This window comes from Hippoglossus stenolepis, chromosome 5 (genome assembly GCF_022539355.2).
Source record: "Hippoglossus stenolepis isolate QCI-W04-F060 chromosome 5, HSTE1.2, whole genome shotgun sequence".
Lineage (NCBI taxonomy): Eukaryota > Metazoa > Chordata > Actinopteri > Pleuronectiformes > Pleuronectidae > Hippoglossus > Hippoglossus stenolepis.
In genome coordinates, this window is record NC_061487.1 from 18,400,628 (window position 1) to 18,415,927 (window position 15,300).

General features: G+C 43.4%; 1 protein-coding gene across 2 annotated transcripts in view; it reads right to left on the reverse strand.

Moving 5' to 3' along the window:
* The window catches only part of itpr2 (inositol 1,4,5-trisphosphate receptor, type 2), a 56,664-nt gene that overhangs the window by 32,167 nt on the left and 9,197 nt on the right, over positions 1-15,300 (reverse strand). For both annotated transcript variants that reach the window (XM_035157356.2, XM_035157355.2), the window contains exons 7-37: positions 15,011-15,094; positions 14,756-14,902; positions 13,918-14,013; positions 13,554-13,598; positions 12,315-12,466; positions 11,555-11,654; positions 11,249-11,409; positions 11,009-11,150; positions 10,605-10,763; positions 8,982-9,154; positions 8,556-8,675; positions 8,150-8,332; positions 7,733-7,984; positions 7,505-7,652; positions 7,272-7,419; positions 6,423-6,610; positions 6,196-6,319; positions 6,042-6,099; positions 5,779-5,944; positions 5,347-5,514; positions 4,777-4,863; positions 4,000-4,125; positions 3,781-3,903; positions 3,374-3,574; positions 2,495-2,746; positions 2,242-2,367; positions 1,796-1,924; positions 1,371-1,491; positions 928-1,109; positions 646-788; positions 20-128 (exon numbers count right to left, since the gene is read on the reverse strand). In XM_035157356.2, coding sequence (XP_035013247.1) covers positions 20-128; positions 646-788; positions 928-1,109; positions 1,371-1,491; positions 1,796-1,924; positions 2,242-2,367; positions 2,495-2,746; positions 3,374-3,574; positions 3,781-3,903; positions 4,000-4,125; positions 4,777-4,863; positions 5,347-5,514; positions 5,779-5,944; positions 6,042-6,099; positions 6,196-6,319; positions 6,423-6,610; positions 7,272-7,419; positions 7,505-7,652; positions 7,733-7,984; positions 8,150-8,332; positions 8,556-8,675; positions 8,982-9,154; positions 10,605-10,763; positions 11,009-11,150; positions 11,249-11,409; positions 11,555-11,654; positions 12,315-12,466; positions 13,554-13,598; positions 13,918-14,013; positions 14,756-14,902; positions 15,011-15,094 — 4,413 coding nt within the window. The remainder of the gene's footprint in view (positions 1-19; positions 129-645; positions 789-927; positions 1,110-1,370; positions 1,492-1,795; positions 1,925-2,241; positions 2,368-2,494; positions 2,747-3,373; positions 3,575-3,780; positions 3,904-3,999; positions 4,126-4,776; positions 4,864-5,346; positions 5,515-5,778; positions 5,945-6,041; positions 6,100-6,195; positions 6,320-6,422; positions 6,611-7,271; positions 7,420-7,504; positions 7,653-7,732; positions 7,985-8,149; positions 8,333-8,555; positions 8,676-8,981; positions 9,155-10,604; positions 10,764-11,008; positions 11,151-11,248; positions 11,410-11,554; positions 11,655-12,314; positions 12,467-13,553; positions 13,599-13,917; positions 14,014-14,755; positions 14,903-15,010; positions 15,095-15,300) is intronic.

Here is a 15,300-nt window from a genome sequence, read left to right on the forward strand (position 1 = left end):
TGCAGGGTCAGGTACTCACAGCCTCCTGGAAGCATTCCTTCTTGTCCAGCATCTCTCGGAGGGTCTGCAGGATCTTGATACACAGCTTCTCCTCTTTGTCCATGAGCTGCTTGGTGTGTTTGATCAACCTGGCAGAGTGACAACAAGCGCTCGGTCATTCATCATGGCGTCCTGCTAATGCAGTCACTGGCTCACAAGTTGAAAACAAAGCAATATTTCATTTGTCACCACAGGTGAACTCTCCTCTCCTGCTCTCCAGGGAGGTCAGAGAGCTGCAGCAGAGTAACAGCACCCCTGGAGGTTCCATCATGTATCAAACTATTTGAATCAGTTTTTCTTTATATATTTACTGTTGTGTAATTTAAACCTATTATTATATAAATACAGCTCTTTATGGTTTGTTTCTTAGTATTACTGTTACTTCTCCACAGTTTCTGAGGCATAATGAATAAATATAAAAATGATAGTTATTGGTAGTAATTCATTTGTGACGATTTAGGTTGAACTGTTGCTTTTTTCCATGGCAATTTCTAGAGAAACACATGTTGAATACTAGCGAAGAAAAAAATAACTGCTGTCAGCAACTCTCTGTCTTCACTACTGAAAACACTGATGTCAGACGTGCCGACGTGGACGCAGACTCACTTGGACATGAAGGCTCCGCTCTCACAGCGTAACCGAGCGGCTTCTGGAAACAGCAGCTCAGGACTGTGGAGAACGTCCACCAGCACGGAAAACTCTGCCTGAACCTTTGGGCTGAACTGCTCGTCCAGACAGGACACGACCCCCTGAACACACACACACACACGAATGCTCAGTCCAATGCTGTCCTAGAGATATTGACTCTGCTGAATATAATACATGAAGCCCTCATCAAAGTACATGTGGAGTCTGGTGTTTTCATTTGACTCGTTTTTGTCTGTGCACCTGCAGCTTCTCGATGATGTTCTTGTAGTCGGGGCCACCCAGCGGCTCCTTGCGTGGTCGCGTGCGGGCAGAGATCCTCCAGTCCTTGGCCGCTCGCTGCACCATGTTGGTGTGGAACTTCAGGGACAAAGTGTTGGCCTGACTATCCAGGTCCACTGGCATGGCGATGGCACGAGCTTTGGCTGTGGAGGAACATGAAGCTGTAAATGTCAGTGTGATAGCTCAGGCATCCAAACGCCATAGCTTCTGGGACATAAACATCTGGAGATGAGACGGAGAAATATTATTACCTCCACCAATGTTATGTTTTTGTCTGGATTTATTTGTGTGAATGAAAGAAATCTCTAAATGGATGGTGGTACACAACGATTCACTTTTAATATGGCAGTATTAATGGATTTGAAGGCTTCTTTCTCCATCAAGGCTGGAGGAGCTGCACTCACCCACATCCGCCAGTGTTTTAATACAGCTCTCTATATTAGCCTTCTGAGCCGAGTTGAGCCAGGTGCAGTTGTAGATCCTGAAAGATGACTGGAGCAGCTTGATGAAGATAGACTGGTTTGTCTATGAAAACAGGAGAGAGGAGGGGATCATGTTTTTTATAGGACACAAGTGAAGGGAAAGACAAAGATAAGCTTAATGGGAACACGTTTAGTCAGACTCCTGCATTTTACAGCTCCGACAGCTGCTCTAAGTACAACGAAACAACACGGTCCCAGGTGGGAGTCCTGTTAACGCAGCCGTCTGCTGTCAAATACTTTTTAATGTACAGAGGCAAAAAAAAATGGCAAAAGGATTTAGATGTGGCATGAGTGAGCCTCCTGCTGCGGGCACATTTCAGCCGCTTGTCAGGGGTGGAGAACAATACCTGAAGGTTGGAATGGTTGACGGAGAAAGGTGAACTGAAGAAACCCTTAATTATGGCCATCACTGTCTCTGTCACATACTTCTCCAGGGCTGAATCGGCATGGTTACGGTCGGTGGTCGAGTTGCAAACCTTAAAAAAAGCAAAAAGCAAATTGACGATCGTTCCTCTACAAGAAAAACTCTCACATCCCGTCACTATGATTGTCTCTGAACATGCAGTTTGTGAAACGATTTAGAATATAAGTTTAGGTCTTTTGGTGCAGATCTGGATCCGGGAGCAGATCAACGAAATAAACCAGGGAATCACTCAGGGATCTTGATGAAACTCATCAGGCATATTTACAGGACTGATATCGATAAGTGTGTGAAATTTGGTGCAGCTTGATTGTATTTAAGGTGACTGTTGGGCCTTGGCGGAGGTGTGCGCTCTGGTTGATTGAGCCTTACACTGGACATGTCCACCAGGAAGTTGTCAAAGAGTTTCCAGATATGACAGGAGGTGTAGATCTCCTTCATTTCCACCTCTGTGTCCACGTAGCAGTGATTCACAAAGTTCACATAGGCAGTTTTCACCTGAAAAGGTCAAGAAAAAAAACAAGAAACGTGATGCCTTAAACTTTAAATTCTATAAATATTGTTCATTTTAACAATATAAATCAAGCTGTTTTATTATTTTCTCGTAAAACTATCTGGCTCCTACCTCTGGTATACAGTTGAGGTCAGTGACAACTTTAACTATGTCGTCCAGTGGCAGCAGAGAGTTGCACTTCAGCTCCGTGTAGACGTTCTTGCCCTCGGTGCAGGCAGCCAGCAGCTCCACCAGCGTGTTGTGATAGGCCAGAGCTCCGTCTTCATCCGTCCGCTCGCGCTCAGAGCCCATCATCTGCAGCAGCACGGAGAACGAGGAGCGGTCGTTGTAGAACACCAGCACGTCCTCGCCGCCGTTCACCAACTGGACACAGGCACAAACAAGTCACATGCAGGGTCAACCACCAATTTACTAACATATGCAGGGAAGCAGAAATGCTTTGATTTGGAAATATTTCACAAAGTAACTTTTACATTTTAAAGCATAGAATTATATTTTTACAAATCTTGAGTAAATGTCATCTAATCCAACAAAGTCCCCCTGCAACTTAACAGTACACACACTGATATGACTGTAAGGTGTGTACCCTCAAATTTAAATTAATTATAATTTCCCACAAAGATTTTCCATAATTAATATTTAAGAATACATTTTTACCTTCTAGATGTGAAAACCTGCACATCTAGAAGCACCTGTTTAAGTATTTAATTTGCCGTAGTGATGTTTAGGCATTAGCCTCTTCCTTAGACTTCTGATCATTACAGTTGCCAATTTAAATACCCACAATCCATGTTATACAACTCACGTGATATATCACAACGGTAATCAGCAATAAAAATACATATCACAGTAAATATCAAACTAAATAAGTGCAACAATGGAAATACTAAAAGATACTGGATATTTTTACTTTTCACCAAACAATAACCAATATCCATGCAAGGTGGGATTAAATGTTGATTACAAAAAAAAAAAAGAAAAACTTCCCACCTCTGTCATTACTTTGTCCTGACATTTCTTCGCATACTTCCCATCAGCTTTCACAATGGTCTGCAAGAACCTGAGGTACTGCACGTGTCTTCCGTGTGTTTCGATGCAGTGGACGAAGTGATGAACCACGCGGTCGCTGATTTCATTGCACAGCTGGAAGTTGCTCATGAAGATGTGACGCATCGTCTCAGCTTCCAGCAACTGGTGACCAAACAGCAGAAGCCAAGTTTAAGTCTTAAGAGGAGATCGGTTTCAAGCAAACAGAATATTGACTCATTTGTGTAACAGAAAAAAAGTAGTTTAAGAAACAGTCAGGGTGCAGTTACTTTGGACCTTGTACTTATTATAAAATGATGCCACTGGACATGTCAACAAAGAAGAAGAACCGCAAGGTCATGTCCACATACCCCCGGAGTGAGGAACAGGTTGAAGTGTTTATGTAGCAGAACTTGATTCTGAGGATTTCCTTTGCAGAAGTTCTGCAGGAAGGTATGAGCCAGGGTCATGATCTCATTCATCTTCTCGTCACTCTGTGTCAAGGCAGAACCAAACAAACACGATCAAAGATGTTTAGTGAGACAGTGGCACAGGAAGACATCATCAAGCAGGAGGATGCATCCATTCACCTTCTCATAGGGGATCTGCAGCAGGTCCAGCACCACAGTGTGAGCCCCCATGTTCTTCAGGAGCCTCTGCTGCTGCACACGACTCTTCTTACCGAGAAAACACAGCTTACTGAGCCGCAGTAAGATCTGGAGATGAGACGGAGAAATATTATTACCTCCACCAATATTATGTTTTTGTCTGGATTTATTTGTCAGGTAGCAGGATTACACAAAAAAACTACAAGACAGACTTCCACAAAACTTGGTGGAAGGATGCGATATGGGTCAGGGAAGACCCCATTCAATTCTGGTGCAAATCTGGATTAGGCGGCAGATCCAGGAAATGTTTTACTTTCTCTAACTCTGAGAAATATGTATATTTTTTTAAGTTCTGTCTCGCAGTGTATAATTCAGTGGACCGATATTTATGAGTTTGTGCAAATTTATGTAGTATGCACTCTATTATGTGTCATTCTAATTATTAATGCTGTTGTAAAGATATTTTCAGACACTATAGCATTTATTGATGGGACAGAATCTTAGTGAGAGAGAGAGAGAGAGAGAGAGAGAGAGAGAGAGAGAGAGAGAGAGAGAGAGAGAGAGAGAGAGACATGCAACAAAGAGCCGGGTCAGAACCGACCCCTGTGGCTGCTGCAGAGAACTCAAGCCTCAGTCTCAGTACATGAGGTGCACGATCAACCAGGTGAGTTGTCGGAGAGAAATATTTGATATAATATACACAAGAGCAGAAAAAGTCATCGAATAAGAAACACTTGGAATTGCAGACATGGAGCTCACCTCTTTGACAATGTTGTAGTTGTTTCCCTTGTTAAAGTCAATCTGAGGTTTATTATCACCGTCCTGGACTGGGCTCAGAACAACCTCCTGGCAAGAACACATCAGCAAAGACAAACAGAAACACAACCCTTTAGCAACATTCAGGCCCTGACAGGTTTATCTGCGGCACAAAGCTGCCTCTGTATCCTGTGTCTAATTAACAGGCATTTCTCACAGTGCAGTGGGGGAAGTCCCAGCAGTCGTAACTTTCCTCAAACAATTAAAGTAAGAATAATGTTTGAGAAATGAAACAAGTTGCAGGCTTGGCTCTTAAAAATTGACTTAGCAGCAGTCCTGTTGTGAAGAGCAATAATGTTATATATTATATATGTGCTATGCTACATAACAAAACAGTTTCCACCAACCCTGATTAACAATAACAAAGAAAGCAGCCTTTCACCATGCAGCTGAGTGACTGATGGGACGTTAGGCCACACCCACTTCCTGTGGAGCTCTTAATGTCACTGTGAAGTCGGGAAGGCCAGACTTTGCTTTTAGATGATGGATACCATAAAAATGTTGGTGCCGCACCTCGATGTTCTCTTCGTTGCCCTGTCTGACCACCAGGTCCTCGCTGCTGTAGACGCTGCTCTTCTCCACCCACAGCTCCGACTTCTCCACAGTCAGACGCAGCTGGTCCAGGTCCGTCTTGATCTGCTTGTAGTTCTCTACATCCTGCTCTGACACCAGCAGCTGGACCTGGAAAACGCACGGACACACACAAACACACTCTGGGTGAGAAATAAACCAGACATAGAGATATTAAAAGGAAGGAACGCGTGTGAAAGCAAAATCTCTGCCAAGAAATCTCAGAGCGCCACTTTGGAGAACCCCTCCAAATCCAAAATGATCAAAATACATCAACCATGACAGACAACTCACTTAACACAGGAAGTGCCTGATGCCGCACACTCTCCGCTCGCCAGCTATCAAATGCTTGTGTGTAACCTGCTCTGTCCTCACCTGTTTGAAGGCCTGCAGCACCTCGGCTCTCTGGCTGAAGTGTTTGAAGATGAGTTGCAGCGAGCCGGACACCAGCGGGGGGTAGTCTTGCATGATGAGATGGATCAGAACCCTCAGAAAAGTCCTGCCTCCCTCATCGTCAAGCTCCACTGCTCCCAACTCAGAGCTGGAATCATAAAACCGCACTTATCCAGCTTTCAAGTTTCTTTGGCGAGTGTTGAATAGTGTATTAAAAAGAAATTGGCAGACTGAGCTTCACCCACCTTCCGGCAAACATGCTCTCTGCTTTGGTTGCAATCTCATCTATGTCTGGCTCAGACGCTACAGACAAAATAAAGTAAACAACAGGTCAGTTTAGTACAGTAGGCAGCAAAAGACTGATTTAGGATATTTTCCGTAAGAGTAATTCATTCTCACGCATCACGAAAGGCATCTCAGACGTCGAGGCCGAGCAGTCAATGATGGACTTGTCCCCAAACTCTTTCTTGTAGATGGACAACAAGTACGTGATCCTGTAATCTAACCTCACGCTCAGGATGAACTAAACAGCAATTAAAGAAAAGCACAAAAATAAAGTCACTCACTTATGCAGGGAGGGGAAAAATGTTAAATAGCACCACCTACATCCAGAGAGCAGTGCTTACTTGCAGGATCTCGATGATCTTTAGCTTGGTGTCCATCACCATGACGTCCTCGTTGTCCGGCAGGAAGTGCCCTTTGCTGTAGCGCAGGGAGGGAGGGGTGTCGGGGAGGCTGTGGGGCACCCCGCGACTCATCACCATCTGAGTCATCATCTCTCCAACGCCGTGGATAGTTCGAAGGACATTGTTGCCTGAAGGAAACATTTATCTTTACATATTTTGCTTGGTGTGTGTGTGCGTGTGTGTGTGTGAGAGTGTGTGAGTGTGTGTGTATAAAGGCGATCATCATCAAGTTAAATCTCCAGCCTGTGAAAATTTGATAGCCCAGGAGAACATTGTGTTATTCTCTTCAGTCCATTAAACTGAACCAGAAGTTTTATTTTATTAATGTCTTTGTCCACTTATGTGAAACACTTCCAAAAAAAGTTTTGTCAATCCAGTTGCATTTTTATTGTGAATCATTCCCATGAACGGATCAGTCTTCTGATCTGCAGACGGATCATCTTTATCCTCATATCAACATGTCTCTATTTCTGTACCTATATATATATATATATTTGTCCCACTGATACCTCAGCTTCTCGATCAGGTCTCCATGTTTTTTCTCCCTGATATTTGAACAGTTAAATTTAAATCCTGATGCTTTTATAAATTACCTTAAGCTTTTTTTTTTTTATCTGCTGCATCTAAAACCTGAAAGCTCTCTCTGCCCTGTTCAATTATCTTACCCCTTAAATAAGGAAACAACAAAACACAAGATAACTTGTTACCTTTCACTTTCTATTGAATGTTTAAAGGGCTACATAAAAAAATTAATCTTATTTGACCAACACAATGTAACAATGCACTGACCAGCCTCTGGGCTCTTGTTGAGCTTGTTCATGAAGGCGAGTGGGTGCTGGACAATATCCAGGATGGCCAGCAGGGTGCGTGTTAGACGCAGCAGCTCACTGAAGCTGTAGAAACCAAAGTAAACCAGGTTCCGAGCCAGATTCACCACCTGGAAGAGAGAAGTGAGAGCAGTTGTTAGAGTACAATTTGAGCCTATTTGAGAAAATGTGTGTATATGCAACAGTGGATTTTACCTCTAGTGTCAGTTCATTCTTGTCTTTATCCCCGAATGGAAAATTCTGGCTGACCACGTCTTTGAGATATTCTTCCACAAACTCCATCGTGGTAGCAAACTTCCTCTTCATCTCCTCCCTCGAGCTGTCAGTGGAATCGTACTCAAACCTGCGCAAAACAAACACAATCTGTCTAATTCTGCATCAGACAAAGTACAAGCACTCACTTAATCTCCCACGCTCTCTCACTCATGGATGGTGATCTTGGAAGGGATCTCGGTCCAGAGGCGGGCGTAGCGTACGGGCACCACAGCTTCCTGCGGGTCACGGTCCACGTGCATGTGCAGCATCAGGCGGCAGAAGGAGGCTCTGAGGTTGTATGGCAAGCAGTCGTCGAACATGCTGCGTAGGATCAGATCCACAGGTAGCTGACCGGAGATCTGGTTGATGGCTAGATACTGACGGTCCAGACACATTTTAGCAAACAGGTTCAGCTGATATCTGCAGAGGAGGTGAAGGAGAAGAAACCCTTTTTTATTTTGTAGATGGAAGAAAATGGGGTAAAACATTTGGTTTCTCTATGTTTGTTTCAGCGACTTTTGTGTTTTCCGCAGGAAATAAGGTTCAGCACATTGGCACAACTAAAGGTAAGAGTGCAACCGCCACCTGTAGTAGGTGATGATGTCGATATCCATCTTGTGGTTGCCCTTAGCATCCTGGGCCAGGTGGCGGATGGATTTGCCGTGAGGCTCCTTGTGGCTGTCGATCCAGTAGAGCCAGACCTCCTCGTCCTCCACCTCCTCCTGCAGCAGGTTGGTCTCCAGGGTGTTGTCTGTGTTAGAGATTAGTCTGGGGGGGGGGTTGAGGAAGGAGGGAGAGAGTGTGACAGAAAGCGGTTAAGAGACAAAACTGCACACGTTACACTTTGACGCAGAGGTGCTGCTGGAAATATCTATCGAGTAGGAGGAAACAGCAATCGCACGTGCTGGGGAGATTGAACACGTTTTTAAAAATGAACGAGGGAAATGCAACAGGAGCAACTCGGTTGTTTTTTTTAAATAAACACACTCACTTGGTCTGGATGAGGATATCTGCATTGGTGGGGTTCAGCATAAATTTACAGATGAGCTCCTGTGTGACGGGGATGGCCGTCTTGTTGGACACACAGAGATCAGAGAGATAATCCAAGAACCTGGAAGAGCAGAGCAGACATGAGCACAGAAACACACAAACTGACACGTTACATGTTGGTGTAAGTTGTCTTTCACAGGATATACGGTATCGTATTTGACATGTAAAGTGGGTAAACCTATTATATAACAATTATTAATTCCAATACAAGGGGATAAGATGCAGATATTGTGTTGTGTTACGTGATATTGTTAAATTGCTGTGAGTAAAAATTAATCTCTCGCTAAATAAATTATGACTTCTGTGTTTTCTGTAATTAAATTGTCCCCTGGGTTCTTCTGGTCTCTGGCGGTTGAACGTGTCTGACCTGGGCTCTCTGTTGCGCCTCAGCAGGCTGACAAACGTCTCGATCTCTCTGGCTGTGATGTGTTTTTCCAGCAGCTTGCGGTTGTTGTGCAGCAGCGCAGTGATCGTGTCCTCGGCCAGGATCTCATAGCCAATCTGAGACTGCATGATTGAGAACTTTTTGGCTATATATTCCTGCGAGGAAACAAGAAACATATGGTTTTAAACACTGCACTTTTGTAGATGGTTGTGAAATCGGGCAGAAATAGTCAGAGCCAGTAACACAGACGGATTAAATTAGCTGAATCACTGCGCTTAGTTTTGTGTTTGTTTGAACATTATCTAAAGAGAACTTGTTCAACAAGTTTACTTTGTTTTTTTTTTAGGCCTTGATTCACATTCATGAGGTTTCCCACAGTTACAACTGACAGCTGCTTGTAACGTTCACATTACTTTCATCAGGGCTGAGGGTTGGACCCATCAATCTACTGACGTCTGACAACTGATTAATCAGTTAATGTAGAAAGCATTATAACGAGCACAATTAAAATTTATCGTTTTCTTCCCGAGCATTTCATTTGTCAGAAAAACAAATAAAATCTTGAAAGGTGACATTAACAAATGTCCTTTTTACAAGATTAAATTAGTAGCACAAGCTAAGTACTGTTTGTTTACTTCTGTAAGCTGTTGTATAAATAAGTATCTGGGTTGTTGACATAACAGTAGAACATAGAGTAAAGTTCTAAGTCAGTCGAATGATTTTTTTTATCTTATACATGAGTATCAAGCTAAAGTTCAACTGGTTCCACTGCTTGTAGGTTATAACCATAGACTGTACACAATAATGGACGAGGTGACAGCTCCTCAAAGTGAAGCCAATCACCACCTGGTGGCTGGCTGCAGTATTTATCCTGTCTCCTCCATGTTAATTGATGGGACCCAAAAAAGTCAAAGCACAAGTCAAATACATTTTTCTCAGAGATGGTTTCTGTCATTTTGGGTAGTTCTTATCACATTGATCCATTTTGGCTTTGATTAGTGACTTGATGCTATAAAACGGGATGAAACATCATGATTGACAGCTGACATTAGCTTGTGATTGGTCGAGCTTGTTTATTGCTCAGAATCTGGCGCCAAATGCACAAAAATGGCCAATGTTTACTTTGGATATTTTAGCTTCATTTGTGGATAGTGTAAGAGGAAGTTGAGCTGCTTCGTCCATCTTAATACAGTCTGTGGTTGTGCCTGACAGACGAACACAGTACAGCAGAAATACCAATGAGCGCACTGAGTCCCGAGTGTATTCCACATAAATTCAATCTTTTCATTTAAGTAGGAGAAACTGTGCTGTGAGCTCACGTTCATTATTAGATTTGTCATGAATTATTTCTGTTGATCCACTGATCTATTAAAAGACTGATTGACCACTGCCTAGGTTTCATAATAGGAAGCATCATTACAGCAGTTGCTCCGCCCGCATAGATTTTCCAAGTCAATCTGGAAGAATCTATACTTCTAAGCTCCCAGTTAAATCTCCACCTCTCCATCATCGGACTGCCCTGCGTCCTGTTGATAACGACCATATTAATGAGCCGGATGACAACTCAGTGAACACTCAATAGTAGACGTGTGTAGAAAAACATGCCTGGTTTTTGCGATAGTCCTGTTGGGAGTGCCGTAGCACCCGGTAGCAGAGTCTCAACATGTACTTGAAGTGGGCGTATCGCTGGTCTCCCAAATCCTCCAACCTCAGCATGGCACCGTCACCCTGATCGGTGAATGGTGCCTTCAGGACGCCAAAGATCTAGAGGAACAGAAACCCAGACATGGCAGTGAAGAATTGAGGTTCTACAGCCTGTAATGCAATAAACAGACTTCCTGAGGCTAATCTGTAGCTATTATAAAATATCTCACTAATGGAAATACAATACAATTAAGATTTGCTCTGGGCATTACTGTCCTTCTGTTACACTTCAGATGAATCTGTCTCTACATAAGGGACGTAAAGGACATAAAGAAAAGTGTGTGTGTGTGTGTACTTGTGCTGACCTGGGCGAGGATGTTCTGTTCCCTCATGAGTTTCTGCCTCTCTCGGTTGGGTGTAGAGGTGACCACCGATAACACATCCTGGCCATTGTTTGGTACCACACACACAAAGAAAACCAGGTCCTCCAGGAGTTTAGTCACAAACCTGAAATAGATATTAAGGCAAAAAATAACACTTGAAATCATGAAATATTCACACCACCCCGTACGACCTGCGTCAACACGCTCATAATGTCTCTGTACCTCCTCTCGTTCTGAGCGATGTTGCCGTACTGAAGCTTTCTCACAGTGGACTCCAAAACTTTGCTGGCATCGTTGGCAAAGTCCAAGTCCCTGACCTCAGACAGGGGAACAGACACGATGGCAAAAGCCTCTTTGTCCTCTTTAGTGGGACAGGTGCCAATCTGTTGTGACAGTCCAAGCAAATTTCCAAATAATGCATCCCTTGTTTTAGTTGAGTGAATTTCTGAAAATATTCAGACCCTTTTCACAATTAGTTGTTTTGCAGGTTTCAGAATATCTAATAAGTGCGTGTGTGAGGGTTTAGACCTTTAGCATAACCTGCCGCTCCTCCTCTGCGTCAATGGGGACGTTGGTGCTGGTCACCCAGGTGTTGGTGCACAGGTGCCGAAGCCTCACATATGAATTTCTGAGGAAGGATGGAACAAAATATATACAGCAGATATGTTTTTTTTAATTTTTTTATTGGATGACCTTGCTGCTGTTATTGAACTGAAAAGTAGCCATGCTGGAGAATTACTAAGGGTCGTACTAGAACATGATCTACTATGTCTTTAGCATGAATTAGCAAATAGCATGCTAACATCCTAAAATTATTTAAACACACGTGAATCAATCTCTGCTAAATATCAGCATATAACACATTCTGTATCAAACAAGCACTTAACCATGCTAATGTTAGCATTTAGCAATAGGCAGCATTGTGCAGGTGCAGCCTCACTCGCCCACTAACATGACTGTTGACTCTTTGTCTTCTTATGATATATAAAATATACTGCAATTTGAATGAAAAACTTCAAATATGTTTTATTTGATTTTCACTTGTTTCAGAATTGATCCAGTTATGTATACACACTTATTTTAGACTGCTCTCATTACCAACAACAAAATAACACATGAGCAGATGATTTCAATAAAGTAACAATCTCCCCCTAATGGCAGATTTTCTGAAAGGACCTGTTGTTCTCCATGTTGTGAATTGTAGTAAAAAAAAAAAATCCCCCTGTGGTCACAAACAAAGCAGATGCAAAGTGTTATTGTCGGTGTTGCCCCCATGTGAGTGACTGACCTGGGCACGAGGCAGTCCGCCCGCTGCAGGGTGGTGGCATCCAGCTCAAACAGAGAGGCAATGTCATTCCCGTGGGGAACAGAGACCAGGGTGAACGCAATCTTCTCTGCTGCCTGATGCTTCCTCTTCGAGAACACCGCGTCAGTTTCATTCTGCAGCCGCACACACAAGGACACAGGCAAACATGCACACACAGGGGCGGTCAAAATTATCATATAAACTACTTGAAGTAAGTCTCTCTGACCTTTGTGACCATAAAGAGGAGCGTGGACATGTTTTGTGTCTGGTTGTCATATCTCTCTGCACATGCTCCCCTTAATACTGACAGATGAGCTCCACTGTTGATAAACTCCATCAGTGAGAGTGGATGGATGAGCCAAACCACATTTAACACAGACATGATGCCAGAGATCCATGATTTATCTGTGCTGTGTGTTAGACTCTGCAGTACGTAGGCTGGCAGCTCGTCTGCAGGCTGCAGATGCAACCCATAATGACGAGGGTTCATTTCTCCCGCTGTTCGCTGCATGTCAATGGGAGGGTCCCTAGAGCTGCCTCCGCGCCTCAACTTCTCTTTCCTCCCACTCCCTCCCCTCTTTCTTCACGTCCCCCTCCGCCGGTGACTCACCCCACCAGCTTAGCACAGGCAAGTGGAGCAGAGCAGACAGCACGTCTGCCTCCCCTCCATCCGCTCTTGCAGGGCACCCCCACACCCAGATGTTATGTAAGGAGCCCCCAGTGTGTCTGAAACTCAGCGTGTGCACGAGTAAGTGTGTGAGGCGGAGAGTTTGTGTGCGCATTCCTTGCATTGCCAGAATACAAATGTGCAAGGCAGTGAAGAGCTGAAAGAAACGTCTCGATATAGATTCAGACTTTGGCAGAGTTTGCGTGTGCGTGTGTGTGTGTGTGTGTGTGTGTGTGTGTGCGTGTACTTTAAGTGTGAGAGAACTGGTGGTGTTGCGTAACCAAAGGATGAGGAGACAGAGAAGGGACTGAAATCCAACCAAAAAATGTACAACTGCTGAGATAATCACTCTTTGCAGTAGAACACTTGATTTCCTAGTCACAAACTCATTTTATCCTTCAGTCAAGTGCAATCTGACTCATTCGTGGTGTAAAATGATGACCTAATTGCACTGCTGATGCACAAAACTGTAATTATCAGCCCTGTAGAGTAGTTAGTGAGACAGTCAGCTGTGAGTGGTTTTGCAGCTACATGTGCTTGTTTGAATGACTCACCTCTCCTTGGGACTCCACTGTGTTCTCTTTGAATTCAGGGTTTGCCTATAAAAGATATTGAACAGTCTCAGATCTCGGATGTGGAGACGAACATCATGTCATTATCGTCCTTATAATCCAGACTGTTTTACAGCAGAAGATGGGGGATATAGGCCATATCAATGGGAACACTGCCACCTACAGCACATCACCTAAAGTCCCCCTCAACTGTGCTTACACAGACACTGAGAAGCAGATGCTGTCATTTAAAAAAAAGTTTCTGCTACTTTTCAAAAAGAACTATGTAATTTGACACAATGAGAATCATCTATAAAAATAAAAATGAAAGTTGAAGCTCTGACACGAGCGTAAGAGCAAAACTCACCTCGGATGCGAGATAATTCCCAGTGGCAAGGTGTTTAAAGCGGAAGAGACTGTTCCACTGGCCGGCTCCGCCTCTACAGGGGTCATAGTGCACGACCTGAGAAGAACAAATAATACATGACACATCTGGAAATAGTGTCAGTCAGTTCCTCCTTCAATCTAACTTCTAATATAGAAGAGTTTTTCAGTTTTTGTCTGTATGGGGATTACTATGACATTTCAACACACATAAATAGGGATGATTTCTGTTAAATATCTCTGGTTCTCCTGAGTCGGGATTCGTTCACAAACCAAACAGAGAAAAAAGATGCACGTCTTCATTTGCAGCATTTGCACCAACGTCAGTGCAGCGAAAGAATGAGTCAGAACGATAGTCATCCGATTCGCTAAGTACAAAAGGAATTTGTGTTTGTCATACTGGCGCTAAAACACGTCAACCGCTGATATGCTAAGAACATGCAGGAACAAACAGCAGAGGGACAAGAGGAACTCCAGTTTAGTGTGTAAACTGATAAAAGAGGAACACGTAGTACGACAGACAGAGGATTACAAAGAACTAAAGGTTGAAATGGCAGAAAGAAGGACATTATAATAACGTACAATCAAAGGAGGAATAACGGCCTGAACCTGTGAGAAACTGTCCTTAATAATGACAAAGCTGTAAATCTAAGTGTGTAGGAATATATTAGGTTTATTTAGTGGGGTCTTTATTTTGTTGATGTACTGTATGACTTTCAATTTCCCAAAAAGTCATGATGATGATCAACTCCAGCTACATTGAGCATCACTGATGAATTCAAACTGAAAGTGAGATGTTATTAGTTGCATCTGTGTTTTACCTCGACCTCCCACAGAGCCTTGGAGCTGGTGGCGGAGGTGGCCGTCTGCCTCAGCGTGGTCCTGAGGAACACGTGCTGCTGCTTCTTGTAATCGTCAGAGGTGAGAAACTTCTCCTGCTCGGCATGAAACAGCCTCACAACGTCTCCCTGACAGAGGACACACACGCAAAATGATTCGGCGTTGTTTAGCTGTAACAAATTCTGCTAAAACACGGACTGAATAAACAGACTCAAACGTAATAAAAACCAAAATACCCCCTTGAGGATATCTTCCTTGTAGTCGCTAAACTTCATGAACAAGGTGACCTTCCAGCTGGTGGTACAGCTGACAGCATTAACCTGCAGCATGAAGAAGAGCGTAGAAGAAAAACAGAAAAGGAAATCAAGATTTTATTTTATCGTGCACAAGTCACATGCCGTCTCCTAAATCCTTGAAAGGCCACTTTTTTGTTGATTTTCACATTTAAACCACAGTTGGGGTATTAGAAGCTACTCTGTGGGGTAACACGATGTTGGTATAATATTACATTCCATCGAATATAGGT